Source organism: Liolophura sinensis, chromosome 4 (assembly GCF_032854445.1).
Source record: "Liolophura sinensis isolate JHLJ2023 chromosome 4, CUHK_Ljap_v2, whole genome shotgun sequence".
In the NCBI taxonomy this organism is placed as follows: Eukaryota; Metazoa; Mollusca; class Polyplacophora; order Chitonida; family Chitonidae; genus Liolophura; species Liolophura sinensis.
In genome coordinates this window covers 14001453-14022406 of record NC_088298.1, presented here as the reverse complement: position 1 = coordinate 14022406, position 20954 = coordinate 14001453, and the positions used below count along the sequence as shown (strand labels likewise).

The window sequence follows — 20954 nt, the reverse complement described above, 5'->3', positions numbered from 1 at the left end:
TAAAATACAAGACTGTATAGCACACTTGGAAAAGTTCATGAGTCAGCGGTTAAATCTTGACTGTTCAATTTCCTCCACCAAGAAAACAGACGGCCAAGTAAAGAACTTACCAGTATGGTGTTAAACAACGATAAAAATTAAATAGATGTTTATTTATTAAGTGTTGCATTTCATGGATTTCTTCTCTTAATTTCAGCCAAACATTAATGGTGAGAATGAGAATGTTCTTTGCTTTTTGATTCAGTGTTTATTTATGTTGTTAAGATTTTAAATATTGTTACTAAGATTTAAAAATGCATTATTTATGTTTATGAGTGAGTGAGTGAGTGCTTGGGGTTTAACGTCGTACTCAACAATTTTTCAGTCATATGACGACGATTTATGTTTATGTGTGTCTATATATACCTGCAGCATGTTGTTTTTTAATTTAATTTAATTTAAATTTATGTTTATGTGTGTCTGTATATACCTGCATGTTTTTTTTTAATTTTATTTATTCAGAAATAATATTTGAATTGCTGTTTTCGAATGTTAGCAAATTGTTGTCTTCTTCTCACGATAAAAAAAAAAAGAAACAGATTACTACTTCATAAGTCCTTATTTAACATGAACATGATAACGTGGTGACATATCCAGCCTTTATACCAACTTCAAAAATTAAGTTTTTGAGTTGAATTGTGTCAGATTTTGTTTTTAAAGACAAAACTGTTTGTGTTTCAGGTTTGTTAGACATCGCCCAAAGAGCCTACACCAAATTTTGTTTGTAAAGACAAAACTGTTCACCTCTAACTGCACCTTGTGTTTCAGGTTTGCTAGACATCGCCCGGAGAGCGTACACAGAGATTGTGGATGACATAGCAGGTATCTGTTAAGATTGTACCTTTAAGAAGTAATCGTATCAGCCGAAGAGAATAAAGAGCAACGCGTTCCCACATGCAAACTTGTAACCTGATTAAGTTGTACCCATGCAACTCCAGTCAAGTTGTACCAACCTTCACTCAAATGGTACCCATCTAATGATCAGGTGTTTGCCAGTGTGATAAACGGATTATGTGTATGGCTGTATACATAGGGCTATGTTTCCTTCTTGATTGTATCATATTTCTTGACCTTGAAGGTATTTACAGGATTTGAAACCCTACAACTCGCTCATTGTTTAGGTGTCATTCTTCTTTTGTTAGTCCGGAGTATTAGTACATGGACCCCTTCTCAGATGCTTTTAAAACAGCTTAACTGTCAACGATTTTCCACGATATCTTTTTATTTGCTTATATGCATTTTCAGAAGTACATGTAGAGGACATTTCAGAAATCTCAATTAGGTCAGAACTGTTTTCAGGGACATATAGTGTAACATGCACGCAGAGAATCCAGGTCTCACGTCATTTTTTTTTTCAGAAGGGGAATAATCAGTATATGTACACGTATGTTAATACTGGAAAAATGTTATTAGATGTACAAGTATGCATTGGACTTGACCCCTGCAGTGTCTCATAACCTAATAAAATAGAATTGTTATAGACAGACAGATTCTACTGTTCCAGAAGTTCTACAGAACAGCCCTGGAGCTGTGTAGGACAGCCCTGGGTTCTATAGGACAGCATTTGGTCTTTAGGACAGCCCTGGTGTTCTGTAAGACAGCCCTGGGGATCTGTAGGACACCTCATCCGTGTTGTCTTGGAAATGCACATTGGACTCACAATAACCTGATAAAATTGGTTTATAGAATTCCTATATCAAGACAGGTTGTACGGTGCCAAAAGTTCTATTATAGGACAGCATGCGGTTCTATAGGTCAGACCTGGTGTTCTATGGGTCAGACCTGGTGTTCTATAGGTCATCCCTGGGGTTCTATAAGACAGCCTTGGGGATATATAGAACACCTTGTCCATGTTGTCTTGGAAATACACACTGGACTTGACGCTTGCGGTGTATCATAACCTGATAAAATAGAATGGTTATAGACACACGGATTCTACTGTTCCAAAAGGTCAGACCTGGTGTTCTATAGGTCAGCCCTGGTGTTCTATAGGTCAGCCCTGTGTTCTATAGGTCATCCCTGGTGTTCTATAAGACAGCCTTGGGGATATATAGAACACCTAGTCCATGTTGTCTTGGAAATACACACTGGACTCGATGCCTGCGGTGTCTCATAACCTAATAAAAATTGTTCTATGGAATTGTTATAGACAGAGAGATTCTACTGTTCCAAAAGTTCTACAAAACTGTTCTACAGCCCTGGGTTCTATAGGACAGCATGGTGTCTTTAGGACAGCCCTGGTGTTCTATAAGACAGCCCTGGGGACCTGTAGGACAGCTGTGCATGTTAAGGCTTTATATATTTGAGAGCAATTTCCAGATACAGGTTTGAGTTACAAGTTTTATCTTGATCTGGTTGCAGAGATTACCAAACAGTTGGGTGAGAAGTTCAACCTCCCTCTGAAGACCGGCTACAATTCCTGTCGTGGGTTCTTCTTGCAGCTGAACTGTGGAGGTAAAAATCCCTACTCGGCTGATGATCTGCCAGGAATCTTCATCAAGAAGGTCAAGCATCGGAACACACTCAGCTTCACAACATCAGACATGGTGAGTGTTTAAATAACCTGTGATCATTGAAATCTGTACACCTAAACTTACATCAGTTTTTGCAATCTTCAGCCTTCAGAATAATTTTAAACTTTTGAGGCTTGATGCAGGTTTGCATGTGTTTATCTGTGATTGTAGCAATTTGATCACTAATTTGAATACTACATAGACATTCCCTTTGTGTTTGTTATAAACCTTTAAACATTGTTTGGCAGGTTTTATTATTTGGTTAAAAAGCTTTGTGCCACCAGTTCATGTCATTGTACATGATGGGCATAACTGATGCATCCAAATGCACCAACCAACCTGTATACATGTATACTGGAATATTCAAATCAGCTTATCTGCATACGTCATTATAACACAGACTTGATCATGGAGTCATGCATATATATTTTTACATAGCGTACAGCATAAAGCACCAATCAAATCAATAAATAAATAAATAAATTCTTACCTTTTCATGTCGTATCAAACATTCATACATTCTGAGTCTGAATGATTTAATAATAAAAGTTGTTTTGCCATGATGTGTGGTCCATAATTGGGAAGAAAGTTTTGATGTTAATTCACATGTCTTTCCACCCATAATAATGTTTGCCTGTTTATTTGTTTTCACACAGATTAGATTAAATGGTGAGTAGAATATCATTGTAATAAATCGTTTCTTCTGTAGACAAAGTCAGGGAATAAATATGGTTAAGGATTGTTCCGCACTCACTGACTACTGGATCTTAATATACAACCTGCAGCAGGCCTAACTAGAAGCATTGCCCAAAATGCTCTTCTTTCTTTATACATGTATATCTAAATGACTCTTTCTTGTTGGTCGTTAAGTGATATTTTTGACATCATTATCCTCATCTTTCAACATAAGCCATTCATTTGATGATGACATCGACTTTTTGTGAATGTTGCGAGTATTGCAAATATGCACTTGAAATAATTTAAATAATCTGTACGCCAGCTTGTTTAGGGGCTGTTTCCACCATCACTGAATGTAGGATATGGTCAGTAGCTCTGGTATTAACTTACGATTGCTAAAAAACGAGAGAAGTATGGAGTGACACCACAAATGTCAATGTATTCATATTATGGTGATTTTTATAGATCGAGCCAAGGAGTCTTTGCGAGAAATCTACCTGATGACTAACGTGTAAGTAATCACAGATGTGGCAATAATTGACTTAAAAGAAAAAGCCATGTATAGTCTTTGGTTTATGAAGAAATTCCACAAACTCCATCGTATATGCATCTACATATATGTAGATACACCGTTACAGTTAAGGAAAAATAATCATTTTAGTTGTTGGTTATTTGTATGCCATTATCTTCAAATGAAAAGTCACAAAGTCACAGGTAAAGAATTATTGACATTATGCCTTTGTGGAAGATGCTCAAGATAAAATACAAAATACCTCTTGGGCTGGTGGAGTTGTTCCTGTTCGGTCAGTTTGTGTCAGTTTCAGATCTTTTCTGGCACACTGAAATTTTTTTAGGCAAGAATTTGTTAAATTTAACTGTGAAGTTTCTATGATGATAAAGGTTCTTATGTAAGCTTACAATGTAGTAATCTACTAATAAATTTAACACAGTTACTGTAAATGTTCAAACTTTTCAACCAACAAAGCACTTTTATTGTGTGAAATGTAAGAATATAATTATTATCAAATTGATGCTGAAATGATCTTCAGTTTTGTGTCACTAAAGATGCAAACTTTATAAAATTCTGCAAAATAGTTCTCTACACCCATGGCTCTCTCAGAATGTTTCAAAATATTGGTTGTAGAGGCGGTTGAAAAGTTAGGGTATTTGCAATTTTGCTGTGTTGAAGATACTTGGCCGGTGACATATTTTCTGTCAGTAATCTTGTATTAATTATGTGTTGGTTTATAGTATATGTAGAGATTAGAACTGTGTAAAGAGCTGATGATGTCACATTTGATACTTTAAACCATTTTTGACACCTTTCCAAAAAAAAAAATGAATGTTGTAATTCTGGTTCATCAGTGATTATCAGTTTTAAATTGACGTTACAAAATTATGAGCAGCAGATGATGTTCATGATTACTGTACTTTGCTGTCAGGCAAGATTTTATTCGCATATGTTGTAGTTTTAAATGCATGTTATTATCTGCAGTGTGGTCACAAGGTTGCTGAGTGATATAAGAGACGATGTGGGATGTCTGTACAAGCTGACAGAGGCTGTATCTGTCCTGGACACTCTGGTCTCCTTTGCCCATGCCTGCACACTCTCAAACTATGGTTAGTACATGTATACACCCGATGAGCTCATATCTGCCCTTGACACTCTCAAACTATAGTTAGTACATGTACACACCTGATGAGCTCATATCTGTCCTAGACACTCTTGTCACCTTTGCCCTGGCCTGCACACTCCCAAACTATGGTTAGTACATGTATACACCTGATGAGCTCAAATCTGTCCTGGACACTCTTGTCACCTTTGCCCTGGCCTGCACACTGTCAAACTATGGTTAGTACATGTACACACCTGATGAGCTCATATCTGTCCTAGACACTCTTGTCACCTTTGCCCTGGCCTGCACACTCCCAAACTATGGTTAGTACATGTATACACCTGATGAGCTCAAATCTGCCCTTGACACTCTCAAACTATGGTTAGTACATGTACACACCTGATGAGCTCATATCTGTCCTAGACACTCTTGTCTCCTTTGCCCTGGCCTGCACACTGTCAAACTATGGTTAGTACATGTATACACCTGATGAGCTCATATCTGCCCTTGACACTCTCAAACTATGGTTAGTACATGTATACACCTAATGAGCTTATATCTGTCCTAGACATTCTTGTCTCCTTTGCCCATGCCTGCACACTGTCAAACTATGGTTAGTACATGTATACACCTGATGAGCTCATATCTGTCCTAGACACATTTATCTCCTTTGCCCTGGCCTGCACACTGTCAAACTATGGTTAGTACATGTATACACCTGATGAGCTCATATCTGTCCTAGACACTCTTGTCTCTTTTGCCGTGGCCTGCACACTCTCAAACTATGGTTAGTACATGTATACACCTGATGAGCTCATATCTGTCCTAGACACTCTTGTCTCCTTTGCCCTGGCCTGCACACTCTCAAACTATAGTTAGTACATGTATACACCTGATGAGCTCATATCTGTCCTAGACACTCTTGTCTCTTTTGCCGTGGCCTGCACACTCTCAAACTATGGTTAGTACATGTATACACCTGATGAGCTTATATCTGTCCTAGACACTCTTGTCTCCTTTGCCCATGCCTGCACACTGTCAAACTATGGTTAGTACATGTATACACCTGATGAGCTTATATCTGTCCTAGACACTCTTGTCTCCTTTGCCCATGCCTGCACACTGTCAAACTATGGTTAGTACATGTATACACCTGATGAGCTCATATCTGTCCTAGACACTCTTGTCTCCTTTGCCCATGCCTGCACACTGTCAAACTATGGTTAGTACATGTATACACCTAATGAGCTTATATCTGTCCTAGACATTCTTGTCTCCTTTGCCCATGCCTGCACACTGTCAAACTATGGTTAGTACATGTATACACCTGATGAGCTCATATCTGCCCTTGACACTCTCAAACTATGGTTAGTACATGTGTACACCTGATGAGCTCATATCTGCCCTTGACACTCTTGTCTCCTTTGCCCATGGTTGCACACTCTCAAACTATAGTTAGTACATGTATACACCTGATGAGCTCATATCTGTCCTAGACACTCTTGTCTCCTTTGCCCTGGCCTGCACACTCTCAAACTATGGTTAGTACATGTATACACCTGATGAGCTTATATCTGTCCTAGACACTCTTGTCTCCTTTGCCCATGCCTGCACACTGTCAAACTATGGTTAGTACATGTATACACCTGATGAGCTCATATCTGCCCTTGACACTCTTGTCTCCTTTGCCCATGCCTGCACACTGTCAAACTATGGTTAGTACATGTATACACCTCATATCTGTCTTAAACATCCTTGTATCCTATGCCCACACGGGCACATTTCCAAACTAGATCAGTATATTTACCATTGAACAAGGTTTTTATCTGTCTGACTGGAAGTGCACCTGTCTGTCAATGTGAACAGTCAGGCCATAACACATGTAGGCCCTATGTATCTCTATTAAGATAAAACTTGTCCCCTTAATTTACTAAATCACTAGTTAGCGGGCCATGTTCTAATGCTTAGAAGGGTTTGCCTTTCAATTGCTGGAACACACAAGGTACAGGTTTAAGCCAGATTAGAACTGGGAATTTTTAGATTCCTTTTTTCTTACTGCCTGTGGAGCTTTGGTTTGTTGAAAACCTTTTGTCTTCACTAACATGGCGTGCATATCTGTGCTTTACATGTGGGAAAGTTCATCAATAACGAGCCAATGGTTGGTGTTTTTTGGCTCTCTGGTTTATGTGCATCAGTTACATGTCAGAGGTCAGTTGTTTTCCCAGGGCACATGGTTTCCTCCACCCATGAAACTGACTATCAATGTGAAAGTGATAAATTCTTAAGTATGGTGAGCAATAAATTCTTGAGGTGATATTAGCTATTACTCACTGTTCTCTTTTCTGGCTCATTTAATATGGTAACAGTTTACTTCAGCTTACGGATTGATAAGTCTTATATTGGTTTATTATTGTAGTGAGGCCAGAGTTCACGGACACAATGGCCATCAAACAAGGTCGGCATCCTATCCTGGACAAGATCCTTGATGAGCCACCAGTACCTAACAACACGGTAAGACTCACCAGTACATACAACAACTTTGTGTTCATGGAATCGCAAACCTCTTCATCAAAGCTATATTTGTATAGTAAAGGTTTTGGGGTGTGTGACATTGCTTTCAGCATTCTTTCCATCACATCATAACCGTACATGTGTATAAGCCAGCAGTGCTCATCAGTGTCTAAAAGCCAAGCGTGTATGCGTTTAGGTGGACTCATTCAAGCAAGATCACTGATCACTGTAAACATATATATATAGCGTGTCTGATTTGAATGAGGAGTGAGATTGTATATTTACATGAAAGTGTGAGAGACTCCAAGAAGATTGGTCCTGTACTGATTCAACTTTCTTGTTGAACAGGGCATCGCTGTTGGTGACACATTCTAATTTTTCTTGTTTGTTTATTTGTTTTTTCTATTTACATTTCAGTATGCCTCTCAGGACAGTAATTTCCTAATACTCACTGGACCCAACATGGTAATTATTTATATACCGTACATACATGTAGCTCAGAAAACGCTTGAAATTTTGTATATCCTTGTGTATCCAGTGTGGCATTGTGTGTCCAGTGTTGCGTTGTATGTTCAGTGTGGCATTGTGTGTCCAGTGTGGCATTGTGTGTCCAGTGTGGCATTATGTGTCCAGTGTGGCATTGTGTGTCCAGTGTTGTGTTGTGTGTCCAGTGTGGCATTGTGTGTCCAGTGTGGCATTGTGTGTCCAGTGTGGCATTGTGTGTCCAGTGTTGTGTTGTGTGTCCAGTGTGGCATTGTGTGTCCAGTGTGGCATTGTGAGCCCAGTGTTGTGTTGTGTGTCCAGTGTTGTGTTGTGTGTCCATTGTTGTGTTGTGTGTCCAGTGTGGCATTGTGTGTCCAGTGTGGCATGTGTGTCCAGTGTTGTGTTGTGTGTCCAGTGTGGCATTGTGTGTCCAGTGTTGTGTTGTGTGTCCATTGTGGCTAGTGTGACATTACATATTTTAGGTGAAAAGATCCTTCATGTAACCCTTTGTGAAAATGCTTTTTCTAACATAATGTTACAGAGTGGAAAGTCGACGTACATCCGTCAGATGGCGCTGCTGCAGATCATGGCTCAGATTGGTTCCTTTGTACCAGCTGACTATGCGTCCTTCCGCATTGCAGACCAGATCTTTACCCGAGTTAGGACAGATGATGATCCGGAGACGAATGCCTCAACATTCGTCCTTGAGGTGTGTGCTCTGATCACATGCCCACCCTCATAGTGTTTAGCTTCTTGTATGTGTACTTTGTCCATTCTTCAGTGATAGGCCTGATCTGTAAGACCAGTATGAAGTGTCTACTCCAGGATATAAAAAATGGATTCACCCTGTCTATCTGTCTGTCTGTCCGTCTGTCTATAGACACAATTTTGTCCATATATCTCCTCTCAAACTTTTGCGCCGATTTTGATGAAACTTACCAAACGTATTGAACTTACCTAAACTTCTGCATTTTTAAGTTTAATGGTAATTGGTCAATTATTTTCAAAATTACTCCTGTTCAGGTACTTAGAGCAGTAATGGATTTTCATACACACCGATTTTGTTGATGCATTTACACCAATATCCCTGAAACTTTGTGTGTGTCTTTCATATCATCTAAACATTTATATGCTTAATAATAGTGACAGCCTGTGTGTTATTTTTATTTTCATAGTTACCCTTATACCAGACACATATGTATATAACAAGGCATGACACATGTGCAGCTTTGACTGGCACCACACAATGTTTATGAAATTCACAAATAAATTACTTTTGACCTGTGATGTTTTGAAAGATGCCAGATGTTTGAATTCACAAAACTAACTGGTCCATCATCAATTCATAAAGAAGTCTATGACAGCAGTTAAGTTGAGGAAGTAACAGCTAGTCACTGCTTAGCTGATAAATGGTGCTTTTAACAACAACAAAGTTTATGTGAGAAGTACTCTCAAGAAAGGGATGAGAATGGAGATCAATATATGAGTAGTTGGAAACCCAGATGATTCCCTATTGGCCAAAAAGCCTTCATATTGACTTCAACCACTATATATAGAAGGACAAAAATTTCTGTTGAGAAAAATTTTAGCAATTGTGTCTACACTTAATTTAATTCTTACGGCCACAGTCATGTTAAAAGGACATTTTCCATTAGCAGCAAACGTGTCAAAAGACAGGTGTCTGCTGAGTGAAGCATGCTTTAAATGAACCTGACCATCAACTATAGATGGTAAGAGATCATTTGGAGTTTGAACAGAAATGGTTCCTATGTAAACAAAAGACTTCTTGTCTATATGATGTTCACCTCATATTCATTTCTGCTCTTAATTTTTCCCTTGCTGTGGATAAAAAAAGACAGTACCAGTGTTTGTATGGGGTGATAAAGGCCGCTATGATTACAGTATTTGGGTATTTTTTTTGCTTTCTAATCCTATAAATGCCCATAATTTTATCAAAAAATTTCCTATAAACCTATTATTTTGGTGTAAAATTCTGACATTTAGTATGTTTTTGTCTGAAAGATGCTCGCATCCCTGCACATGTCACTGAAAAAACGTGGAGTATATACCTTAGTTGACACTATGAAGATGATTAGCGTATCTGCCTGGTGGTAGCCAGAAAAAAAAATATACATAATGGGGAGCTGGCAATCAAATGTCCAACAGCAGAACTCTGACCCCATTTTATTGAAGTCAGACATTCCTTTCCCAGCTCATAATCGTGTCACATTAGGCCATTACAGTAGCAAAGGATGTATCATGACACTATATAGACGTGCAACAATCAGTTTATGTAACACCATCCGGATGGATATCCTGGTTCACACTAGTGCCACACCACAGGATTTAAAAATATGACCATTATTATTTGATCCCAAATTTGTTGTAAATAATAAGGGTAACCCATGTCATGTTAAAAAATTCTAAAAAATGTACACATTAAGATCAACCGTTTTATTTTGTTTTTTATTTATTTTTTTTTTTTGACAGATACGAGAGGTAAATTACATCATCCAGAATGCATCCCATTCCTCTTTGATTATTATGGATGAACTTGGTCGAGGTATGTCCCATATAGAAGCTGTTTGACAAAGGTGTATTAACATAACCGTAGGCTTGGGTATTCACAACATGACTATTTTACCTTTGAGGTCTCAGATTGCCCATCACGCAGCCAGGTATTTACACAGTGGGAGTCTAGCCACAAAAGAACCATTCACAATTCAGTTACGTTTCAGATTCACCCATGGAGAAGAGAGCTCCTTACATCAGCACCCACTAGCACCATAGGCTGTGGAAAAAATCATGACCCTACCATGCACCCCAACACAGACAGAAACCCACACAGGAATGCTGTTCCACCAAAAACCGTTCATCCAAATCGTCTTCATACAGAGATCACAATTTTTAGTTTCATCGCAAACCTTAATGACCCATTCATGTCAGGGTAAGAAGTTATGGACTTTTGGTATCCTGATTGCAGAGTAAATTTTTGTTATTGGAATATAAACCACAAGCCTTCTGCCACTTGGTCATCATTGGTCGTAGTACAGTGGGTCTGCACATCATACACAGAGTCTTCCGGACACATATACAGCGTGTCCCAGAAGTCGGGCGCTATCCAGTTTAAGGTTGAATGCTTGAGCTACACAGCGGTGTGTTGCCCTATCTCTTCCAAACATAAAAACCAATTCAGCTATTTCTTGTACTTTTAGTTTATTAGCCATAATTAACTCTGAAAGAGAGGAAAAAATTTAAAATCAGTGTTAAATCTGAAACACAGGATTCAGGATGGTACGTGACTACATATACAGGACACCCTGTATATGACAAAACTAAGCTGCAATTGGAGCCAGAGCCATGGAGGTATATATACAAGGACTTCAGAGCCCTAATTCAACTTTGGAGGTTTTTAGCTTCTTGTATTTTACCCATCTGTCCTTCCCCATTCTGTAAAACTTTACCCTCGTCGCTTCTGAAAGTACACCTCTAAATCTCTGTGGTAGGCACAACTACACCTGTCACCTATCAGTGATCTTGGTTTGGACTTGGACTGGGACGCATGGCTCTTCAGTGATAAAAACACAATAACGTTCTCGGACACTGAAAAATGATAAGATAATCACACCGATTAAATTGTGAAATGATCATCTGCATTAAAATGTTCAAGATATATTTTCAAGGATACTGTCTGTAATCATACAGTTCCAAACAAATGTACATGTGAGTAAAGACGTATTAAGATGAACAGTAGATGTTTAATGTATATGATTTATATCGGACACTGTAAGTGCTGTCTCTACTTCACGAATTGAGCCAAGAAAACAAAAAAAAAGGGCAAAGCGAGGCCAGATTTATGTATCCTTCAATAAAGTATCCCACATAAGTTTAACCAATCAATCACAAGTCTAATGTTTCTATAACTCAAGACAGTATCAGTGTCTGTTCATGCTGTTAGCCAGTGATGCTACATTTTGTTTTCAGTTGTTCTAGCATGGCACATCCCATGAACTTTGTAAGAATTTTAGATTAAAAGTTGATTTATGGAGTTACCAAGCGCGCTGGGGAAAAAAAATGTTTCCACGCATCTTCTGAAACAGTTAAACTATAAAAGTTATGTTATTTGTTAGCTTGTCTTTGAATTTCTCACAGTTTTGATGGTATTAGGTACAGTGATGTTTTTTGTTCTAGGAACCAGTTGTGATGAAGCAGTAGGAATATGTCATGCTATTTGTGAATATCTCCTCAACCTCAAGGTACGTACAGTACATTTGTACAGAGCATGTAAGCTGGTGATATCAATGCCTCATGAACCTCAAGGTACGTATAGAAGGTTTGCATAGAGGATTTGCTGGTGATATCAATGCCTCATGCACCTCAAGGTACATATAGAAGGTTTGCATATAAGATTTGCTGGTGATATCAATACTTCATGAGCTTCAACGTATTTATAGTAGGTTTGCATAGAGGACTTGCTAGTGATATCGGTGCCTCATGAACCTCAGCATACGCATAGAAGGTTTGCAAAGCGGATTTGCTCGTGATATCAGTGCCTCATGAACCTCAGCGTATGTAGAGAAGGTTTGCATAGAGGACTTGCTGATGACATCAATGCCTCATGAACTTCAAGGTACATATAGAAAATTTGCATAGAAGATTTGCCGGTGATATCAATGCCTCATGAACTTCAAGGTGCGTATAGAAGATTTGCTGGTGATATCAATGCCTCATGAACCTCCAGGTACGTATAGAAGGTTTGTATAGAGGATTTGCTGGTGATATCAATGCCTCATGAACCTCAAGGTACGTATAGTAGGCTTGCATATACGATTTGCTGGTGATATCAATGCATCATGAACCTCAGCATACGGATAGAAGGTTTGCATAGAGGATTTGCTGGTGATATCAATGCCTCATGAACCTCAAGGTACATATAGAAGGGTTGCATATAAGATTTTTTTTTTTTTTTTTTTTTTTTGATTGGTGTTTTACGCCGTACTCAAGAATATTTCACTTATACGACGGCGGCCAGCATTATGGTGGGTGGAAACCGGGCAGAGCCAGGGGGAAACCCACGACCATCCGCAGGTTGCTGGCAGACCTTCTCACGTACGGCCGCCAGCATGAGCTGGACTTGAACTCACAGCGACCGCATTGGTGAGAGACTCCTGGGTCATTACGCTGCGCTAGCGCTTTAACCGACTGAGCCACGGAGGCCCCCTTGCATATAAGATTTGCTGGTGATATCAATGCATTAAGAACCTCAGCATACGTATAGAAGGTTTGCATAGAGGATTTGCTGGTGATATCAATGCCTCATGAACCTCAAGGTACATATAGAAGGGTTGCATATAAGATTTGCTGGTGATATCAATGCATTATGAACCTCAGCATACGTATAGAAGGTTTGCATAGAGGATTTGCTGGTGATATCAATGCCTCATGAACCTCAAGGTACATATAGAAGGGTTGCATATAAGATTTGCTGGTGATATCAATGCCTCATGAACCTCAAGGTACATATAGAAGGGTTGCATATAAGATTTGCTGGTGATATCAATGCCTCATGAACCTCAAGGTACGTGTAGAAGGTTTACATAGAGGATTTGCTGGTGATATCAGTCTTTCATGAACCTCAACGTACGTAAAGAAGGTTTGCATAGAGGATTTTCTAGTGATGTCATTGCCTCATGAACCTCAACGTATGTATGGTAGGTTTGCATAGAGGATTTGCTGGTGATATCAGTGCATCATGAACCTCAACGTACATATAGTAGGCATGCATAGAGGATTTGCTGGTGATATCAATGCCCCATGAACCTCAAGGTGCGTATAGTAGGCTTGCATAGAGGATTTGCTGGTGATATCAATGCCTCATGAACCTCAACATATCTAAAGAAGGTTGGCATACAGGACTTTCTGGTGATATCGGTGCCTCATGAACGTCAAGGTACATATAGGAGGTTTGCATAGAGGAATTACTGGTGATATCAGTGCCTCATGAACCTCAACGTATTTAAAGCGGATTTGTGCTAGTCATTATAGCAGTAGTGTATGTGTGAAGAGGTCACAAAATCTGACCAAATAAAATCTTCAGCACTCGCACCAAGATTTTATTGCTTTTGTTCAAGAAAACACATAAGGTGTTTTTCTAAATTGACTGTGTTTCGGTTAATAAACAGAGATATTATTATACTAATATTGATCAGTGTACATGAAATTAGTACACCTTAGATATAATTATTTCTCCTGTCCTGTGAAACTATCAGCTTCATCCAAAGGACATATGAACTGAAAAATGACCTAAAATTTGGCCCCCCAAAAGTGATTTTTCAACTGCGAATAATTGTCAGAGAATATTAGTTTTTGGTGTTTGAACTTACATTTTTCCTGTAGGATATCATCTTACCTTCATTCATACTTCAAAAACCAGAACTCTCTGAACCAGCGCAAGAGCTTAGTCTTGAAGAAAATTTTAGGTCATTTACAGATGGTAAATGTATATTATGTGCTCTGACCTTAATTGTCTGTTACTGAACATTCATAACAGATTTTATAGTCAGTATCAATCTTGCTTAAGTCTTTAGCAGGGAATTTATTATGAATAGACCATTATTAGAAGATGAGACTACAACAAATGTAATGCTTGAATAATTGGTTGATATTTTAAAATGGCAGTTATAATTTTTTTTTCCTTTTCAGGCATTTACATTCTTTGTAACTCACTTCATGGAATTGACCAATCTTGCTGAGCTCTATCCAAATGTAGAAAAGTGAGTGTCTATTTTATTACTCCTTTCTTTTTGATGCCACAGTTGTGCATTGCACGATTTATGTACTGTGCTCAAACGAGTTGCTCAGAAGATTTTGTCACTTAATTCCTCAATAGACATATGATATCGTGTTTGTGCTGTCCCGCATTTGTTATCCACACAAACCATGTTCAGAACTATAATGGGCAGATCTTCACCAAATTTTATTCATTTTTTTGATGGTTGTTTCATTGCCATACTCAAGAGTTTTCTGTTATATGATGGTGGTAATTGGTATCCTGTGTGTGGTGTAAACCACCAGACCAGTTTACTGTTAATGACTCTCTCATATGTGAGGTAATGATTTTGAGACCACATTGGTGGATGACACTTTGTCTTTTATGAACATGTCACTGTGTAGCTTCTTTCAGAGGCATTTAGGAATTGGGATGGTATAGATTGACAGAGGCATTACTTATGGATAACAATTCCTGGATTTATTGTGTTGGTGACGTTTCGATATAGGTTCTTACATCGTTATCAAACCATATGACCATACAGAGATACAAGACAACATAACAACATTATCAGAGCCCATCCAGAACACCAACTCCAATGGAACACAGTTCAAACCCTACAAAACAACCAGTCAGACTATAAAAGAAGGAAACTGCTGGAAGCCATCATGATCCGACGACACAATCCACAGCTAAACCGAGACAGCGGGTACCACCTACCGAGCGCCTACAATGACCTCATCGGATTAGACAGTGACCGCCTTAAACCCTGAAGCCATTACCCTGAAGTTACTATCTATGTTACATTGTTGCCTGTTGTTGACACCACTCACTCTCTTACTGTATATATGTTGTCTTGTATCTCTGTATGTTCATATGGTTTGATAACGATGTAAGAACCTGCATCGAAACGTCACCAACACAATAAATCCAGGAATTGTTATCCATAAGTAATGCCTCTGTCAATATATCACTGTGTAAATGGCCAGATGAGCATAGTAGGTTGTTGAATGCCATTAAGACCCCACAAGCAGTGAGAGCATTACCAAATTGGACCCGAGTCGAACTGAGGCTTCATGGCATGGTTCTACAGGGTTGATCAACTTTTGGTGGTTTGGTTGTCAGTTGGTCGTGAGATATCGCATTACATGGGAGCTGGGTGCTAATTTGCACTCACGCATATATTTTAATCTAGCAGCAGCATGCTTACTACTTTAAATATCTGTTTCACTGAAATTCAGCTGTGGAAATTGTGTCCCCATCAGCAGCAACATGGTATAAACAGTGGAGAAACTGAAAATGTTGAAAATTGTGCTGTTGTCTTGGCCGTGAAAAGCAGATGTAATCTCAAAGTTCAAAGGCCACTGTCTGGAACTGGGTGCTAATTTGACCACAGCTGCCCTGTTTAGGAGATTGTAGTGGCACGCATCCTTAAAATGTGAATGATGCTTACTGAATCAATATTTTGACGTAACTTGTCTTGTCCTTGAAACATCTCCAGAACACCTGGGTTAAACCTGATCAAATCTGGTTTGAATCGGGATTCCATTTGAAACATTTCCATTGTCGGTCACCCAACATTCATACCCATATGTATCTGTCATTGTTAGAAATGTCTTTCGTTACTTATTTCATTGCCTCTCACAGGTTCAGTACTTTGTGATATTCAAGTGATATTGTGGACAAGGAGGAGACATTATTTTTGGTACCAGAATTGTTCTTCTGGTATCAGTTTTCAATGCCTGTCCAAAAATATAGCTGTAGTTGTACTGATTTTTTTTGGATTATTTTTTTTATTATTTTCGTTGTACAGTTACTGTTTTCAAGTCCAGCAGCTTGTCAGTGCAACAGGGAAATGTGACAAAACCATTCATTCTCACATCCTGTCGAAGGGGAAGACAGAAGAAAATCACTATGGTGGGTGAAAAACTTGAACTGACAACTAAGTGTAGCTATAATGTACTGTGTTTGACCCCCAAATGTCATCCACAACTATAATGTACTGTGTGTGACCCCAAATTTCATCCTTAACTATAAAGTACTGTGTTTGACCGCAAATTTCATCCATAACTATAAGTTACTCAATTTTCCCAATACTGATACTGAGAGTTTTATTGATAGACTGATGTGTTGAGGGTTTTTAGAGGGTTGGATGATATATTGGAAAAAATGAATGTAATAATATTTTATGACCTTTATTTGTCCCTAAAAATGATATCTTTCAGATGAATTTTTAGGTCAAATACATTACTTTAGGCCAGAAGAGATACTTAGGTTCAGACTGGCTTGTCACCTCTGGTCTGTAGGTTTATGTAGTCTTACATGATACTCATTACTTGTGAGCGTGCTATGTGTCAAAGACTTTAATTGAGCTTTGTTACAGTATGAAAATCTGTGGCCTGGGACAGGAATTTGTAGATGCATGTATCTCCCACTGATTATGGTTCTTGGTGACAATCAGATGTCAGCACAGATGCTCATGTGGCTGTTAGCACCATCTATCGTTTGTTGAAGACCACTTGTTTTCCCCCCAATGGTGGATATATCTGTAAAATGAAACTGAAACTGAAAGTAGGTCACAAGTGGAAATGTTTCTTGGTCACTTGCCAAAGGTGAATTATCTAAAGATATCACCATCAGATCAGTTCTCAGCATCAGCAGTATTTTGAGTATAATTGTTTGTTGAACACAGGTCTGCGATTAGCTGAAATCTCCACCATGCCCAGACCTGTGGTGGAGGGAGCCAAAAGACTGTCCAAAATGTTGGAAGAAGAAGAAGAAAAGGTACATGTAGTTTGAAAGTTTTGCCTGGAATTACTTGGGAAGCCTCCATGGCCTACTGGTGAGCATGCTAGTGCAGCACAATAACCCAGTAGCCTTCATGCTGGGAAGGTAAGCCAGCAGTGGATGGTAGTGGGTTTCATCAGGGCAGTGCCCGGTTTCCTCCCACCATAATGCTGGTCGCTTTCATGTGAGGGAAATATTCTTCAGTGTGGTGTAAAACACTAATCAAATAAATAAAGTAAATTGTCCTCTGGGTGCTAATAAGATTTTAATAAATGTAAATTATTATTATTTGCTTGCCCTTAAAATGTCATCCTGATATATTTATCGAATAAGGAAAGTATTTTGTGTGGTATAGGAGCCCCCATAACATAAGTGCTGAAGGCATAATGTGACAGCCTGTTAATTTAAAATCATTAAAACCGTACATCCTTTGTGTTTCAGAACAAAAACAAGTTGAGTGCTGAGACACTGAAGGAACAAGCCACTTTCAAGCTGGCCACCAAACTGATACAGGCAGCGCGTAACTCTCGGCTGGAGGAGGAGAGCCTCAGAGGCTATCTGAACACCCTGAAGAAACAGTACCTGAAGGAGATTGAAGAGGCAGAAAAAGTGGCTGAGAGTGAAACCAATACCTCATCATCTGAGGTTTGACAAAAGAAAAAACCCCACAGAAACAATCAAAACAATGAAGGACTGCTGCGATTTAGAAAGAGATAATATATTATATTCTACCTCGTCATAAACAGTAAATACAGTTATACAGACACCAGATGTGACGGCCCAAACTATCTCCTTGTACAGACAGCTGACATGATGGCTCAGCCTGCCACATTACACTGAGTGTTACCTAATAATAAAAAGTGAATTGAAAATCAAAAAAAAAAAAAAGAATGAATTTGATTATATTGAGGAGGGCAGTGATTTGATTACTGTGTCAGTGTTACCTCTAACTTCACAGTTCATATCTGTGACTGCTATTATTGGTGTGTTGGCTTGAGGTTTAGCATTGCTTTCAACACTATTTCATTCATGTCATGGCAGTTTCTCCTTGCCACTGGCTGACTTTAATGCCAGCGTGTTTACAATGCTACATCCTTTTGCTATGTCAAATAAATCAGACCACCTACAAGTTGCTGTACACTTTCAATATACTCACACCTCGCATGACGGCCCAACCTGTCTAAATATACAGACATCAGACATGACGGCCAAACTTGTTTCACTAGACAGACATCAGACATGATGGCCTAACTTGTTTCAGTATACAGACACCAGACATGACGGCCTAACTTGTTTCAGTAGACAGACACCTTACATGATGTCCCAACTTGTCACAGAAGACAGCCACTTCACGTGATTGCCCAAACTGTCTCAGTATACACACTCTTCACATGACGACACAACCTGTCACAGAAGACAGCCACTTCACGTGATTGCCCAAACTGTCTCAGTATACACACTCTTCACATGACGACACAACTTGTCACAGAAGACAGCCACTTCACGTGACTGCCCAAACTGTCTCAGTATACACACTCTTCACATGAGGACACAACTTGTCACAGAAGACAGCCACTTCCCGTGATTGCCCAAACTGTCTCAGTATACACACTCTTCACATGACGACACAACCTGTCACAGAAGACAGCCACTTCACGTGATTGCCCAAACTGTCTCAGTATACACACTCTTCACATGACGACACAACTTGTCACAGAAGACAGCCACTTCACGTGACTGCCCAAACTGTCTCAGTATACACACTCTTCACATGAGGACACAACTTGTCACAGAAGACAGCCACTTCCCGTGATTGCCCAAACTGTCTCGGTATACACACTCTTCACATGAGGACACAACCTGTCACAAAAGACAGCCACTTCGCGTGACTGCCCAAACTGTCTTGGTATACACACTCTTCACATGACGACACAACTTGTCACAGAAGACAGCCACTTCACGTGATTGCCCAAACTGTCTCAGTATACACACTCTTCACATGAGGACACAACCTGTCACAGAAGACAGCCACTTCACGTGACTGCCCAAACTGTCTTGGTATACACACTCTTCACATGAGGACACAACCTGTCACAGAAGACAGCCACTTCCCGTGATTGCCCAAACTGTCTCGGTATACACACTCTTCACATGACGACACAACCTGTCACAGAAGACAGCCACTTCACGTGATTGCCCAAACTGTCTCAGTATACACACTCTTCACATGACGACACAACTTGTCACAGAAGACAGCCACTTCACGTGACTGCCCAAACTGTCTCAGTATACACACTCTTCACATGAGGACACAACTTGTCACAGAAGACAGCCACTTCCCGTGATTGCCCAAACTGTCTCAGTATACACACTCTTCACATGACGACACAACCTGTCACAGAAGACAGCCACTTCACGTGATTGCCCAAACTGTCTCAGTATACACACTCTTCACATGACGACACAACTTGTCACAGAAGACAGCCACTTCACGTGACTGCCCAAACTGTCTCGGTATACACACTCTTCACATGAGGACACAACTTGTCACAGAAGACAGCCACTTCCCGTGATTGCCCAAACTGTCTCGGTATACACACTCTTCACATGAGGACACAACCTGTCACAGAAGACAGCCACTTCGCGTGACTGCCCAAACTGTCTCGGTATACACACTCTTCACATGACGACACAACTTGTCACAGAAGACAGCCACTTCACGTGATTGCCCAAACTGTCTCAGTATACACACTCTTCACATGAGGACACAACCTGTCACAGAAGACAGCCACTTCACGTGACTGCCCAAACTGTCTTGGTATACACACTCTTCACATGAGGACACAACCTGTCACAGAAGACAGCCACTTCGCGTGACTGCCCAAACTGTCTCGGTATACACACTCTTCACATGAGGACACAACCTGTCACAGAAGACAGCCACTTCGCGTGACTGCCCAAACTGTCTCGGTATACACACTCTTCACATGACGACACAACTTGTCACAGAAGACAGCCACTTCACGTGATTGCCCAAACTGTCTCAGTATACACACTCTTCACATGAGGACACAACCTGTCACAGAAGACAGCCACTTCACGTGACTGCCCAAACTGTCTCGGTATACACACTCTTCACATGACGACACAAGTTGTCACAGAAGACAGCCACTTCCCGTGATTGCCCAAACTGTCTCAGTATACACACTCTTCACATGAGGACACAACCTGTCACAGAAGACAGCCACTTCGCGTGACTGCCCAAACTGTCTCGGTATACACACTTTTCACATGACGACACAACCTGTCACAGAAGACAGCCACTTCACGTGATTGCCCAAACTGTCTCAGTATACACACTCTTCACATGAGGACACAACCTGTCACAGAAGACAGCCACTTCACGTGACTGCCCAAACTGTCTTGGTATACACACTTCTCACATGACGACACAACTTGTCACAGAAAACAGCCACTTCACGTGATTGCCCAAACTGTCTCAGTATACACACTCTTCACATGACGACACAACCTGTCACAAAAGACAGCCACTTCACG

At 39.8% G+C, this 20954-nt stretch overlaps 1 protein-coding gene across 1 annotated transcript in view; it reads left to right on the top strand.

Annotated features, from left to right (window-relative positions):
* The window catches only part of LOC135464708 (mutS protein homolog 4-like), a 32770-nt gene extending 14033 nt beyond the window's left edge, over positions 1 to 18737 (top strand). Inside the window, exons 12-26 of the mRNA XM_064742212.1 lie at positions 197 to 209; positions 808 to 861; positions 2401 to 2585; positions 3209 to 3221; positions 3696 to 3741; positions 4726 to 4850; positions 7263 to 7357; positions 7775 to 7822; positions 8382 to 8549; positions 10331 to 10403; positions 12032 to 12096; positions 14543 to 14613; positions 16423 to 16526; positions 17302 to 17393; positions 17838 to 18737. Of these exons, the coding sequence (XP_064598282.1) occupies positions 197 to 209; positions 808 to 861; positions 2401 to 2585; positions 3209 to 3221; positions 3696 to 3741; positions 4726 to 4850; positions 7263 to 7357; positions 7775 to 7822; positions 8382 to 8549; positions 10331 to 10403; positions 12032 to 12096; positions 14543 to 14613; positions 16423 to 16526; positions 17302 to 17393; positions 17838 to 18047 (1362 nt within the window). The 3' untranslated portion in view covers positions 18048 to 18737. The remainder of the gene's footprint in view (positions 1 to 196; positions 210 to 807; positions 862 to 2400; positions 2586 to 3208; positions 3222 to 3695; positions 3742 to 4725; positions 4851 to 7262; positions 7358 to 7774; positions 7823 to 8381; positions 8550 to 10330; positions 10404 to 12031; positions 12097 to 14542; positions 14614 to 16422; positions 16527 to 17301; positions 17394 to 17837) is intronic.
* The last annotated feature ends 2217 nt before the right edge of the window (positions 18738 to 20954 follow it).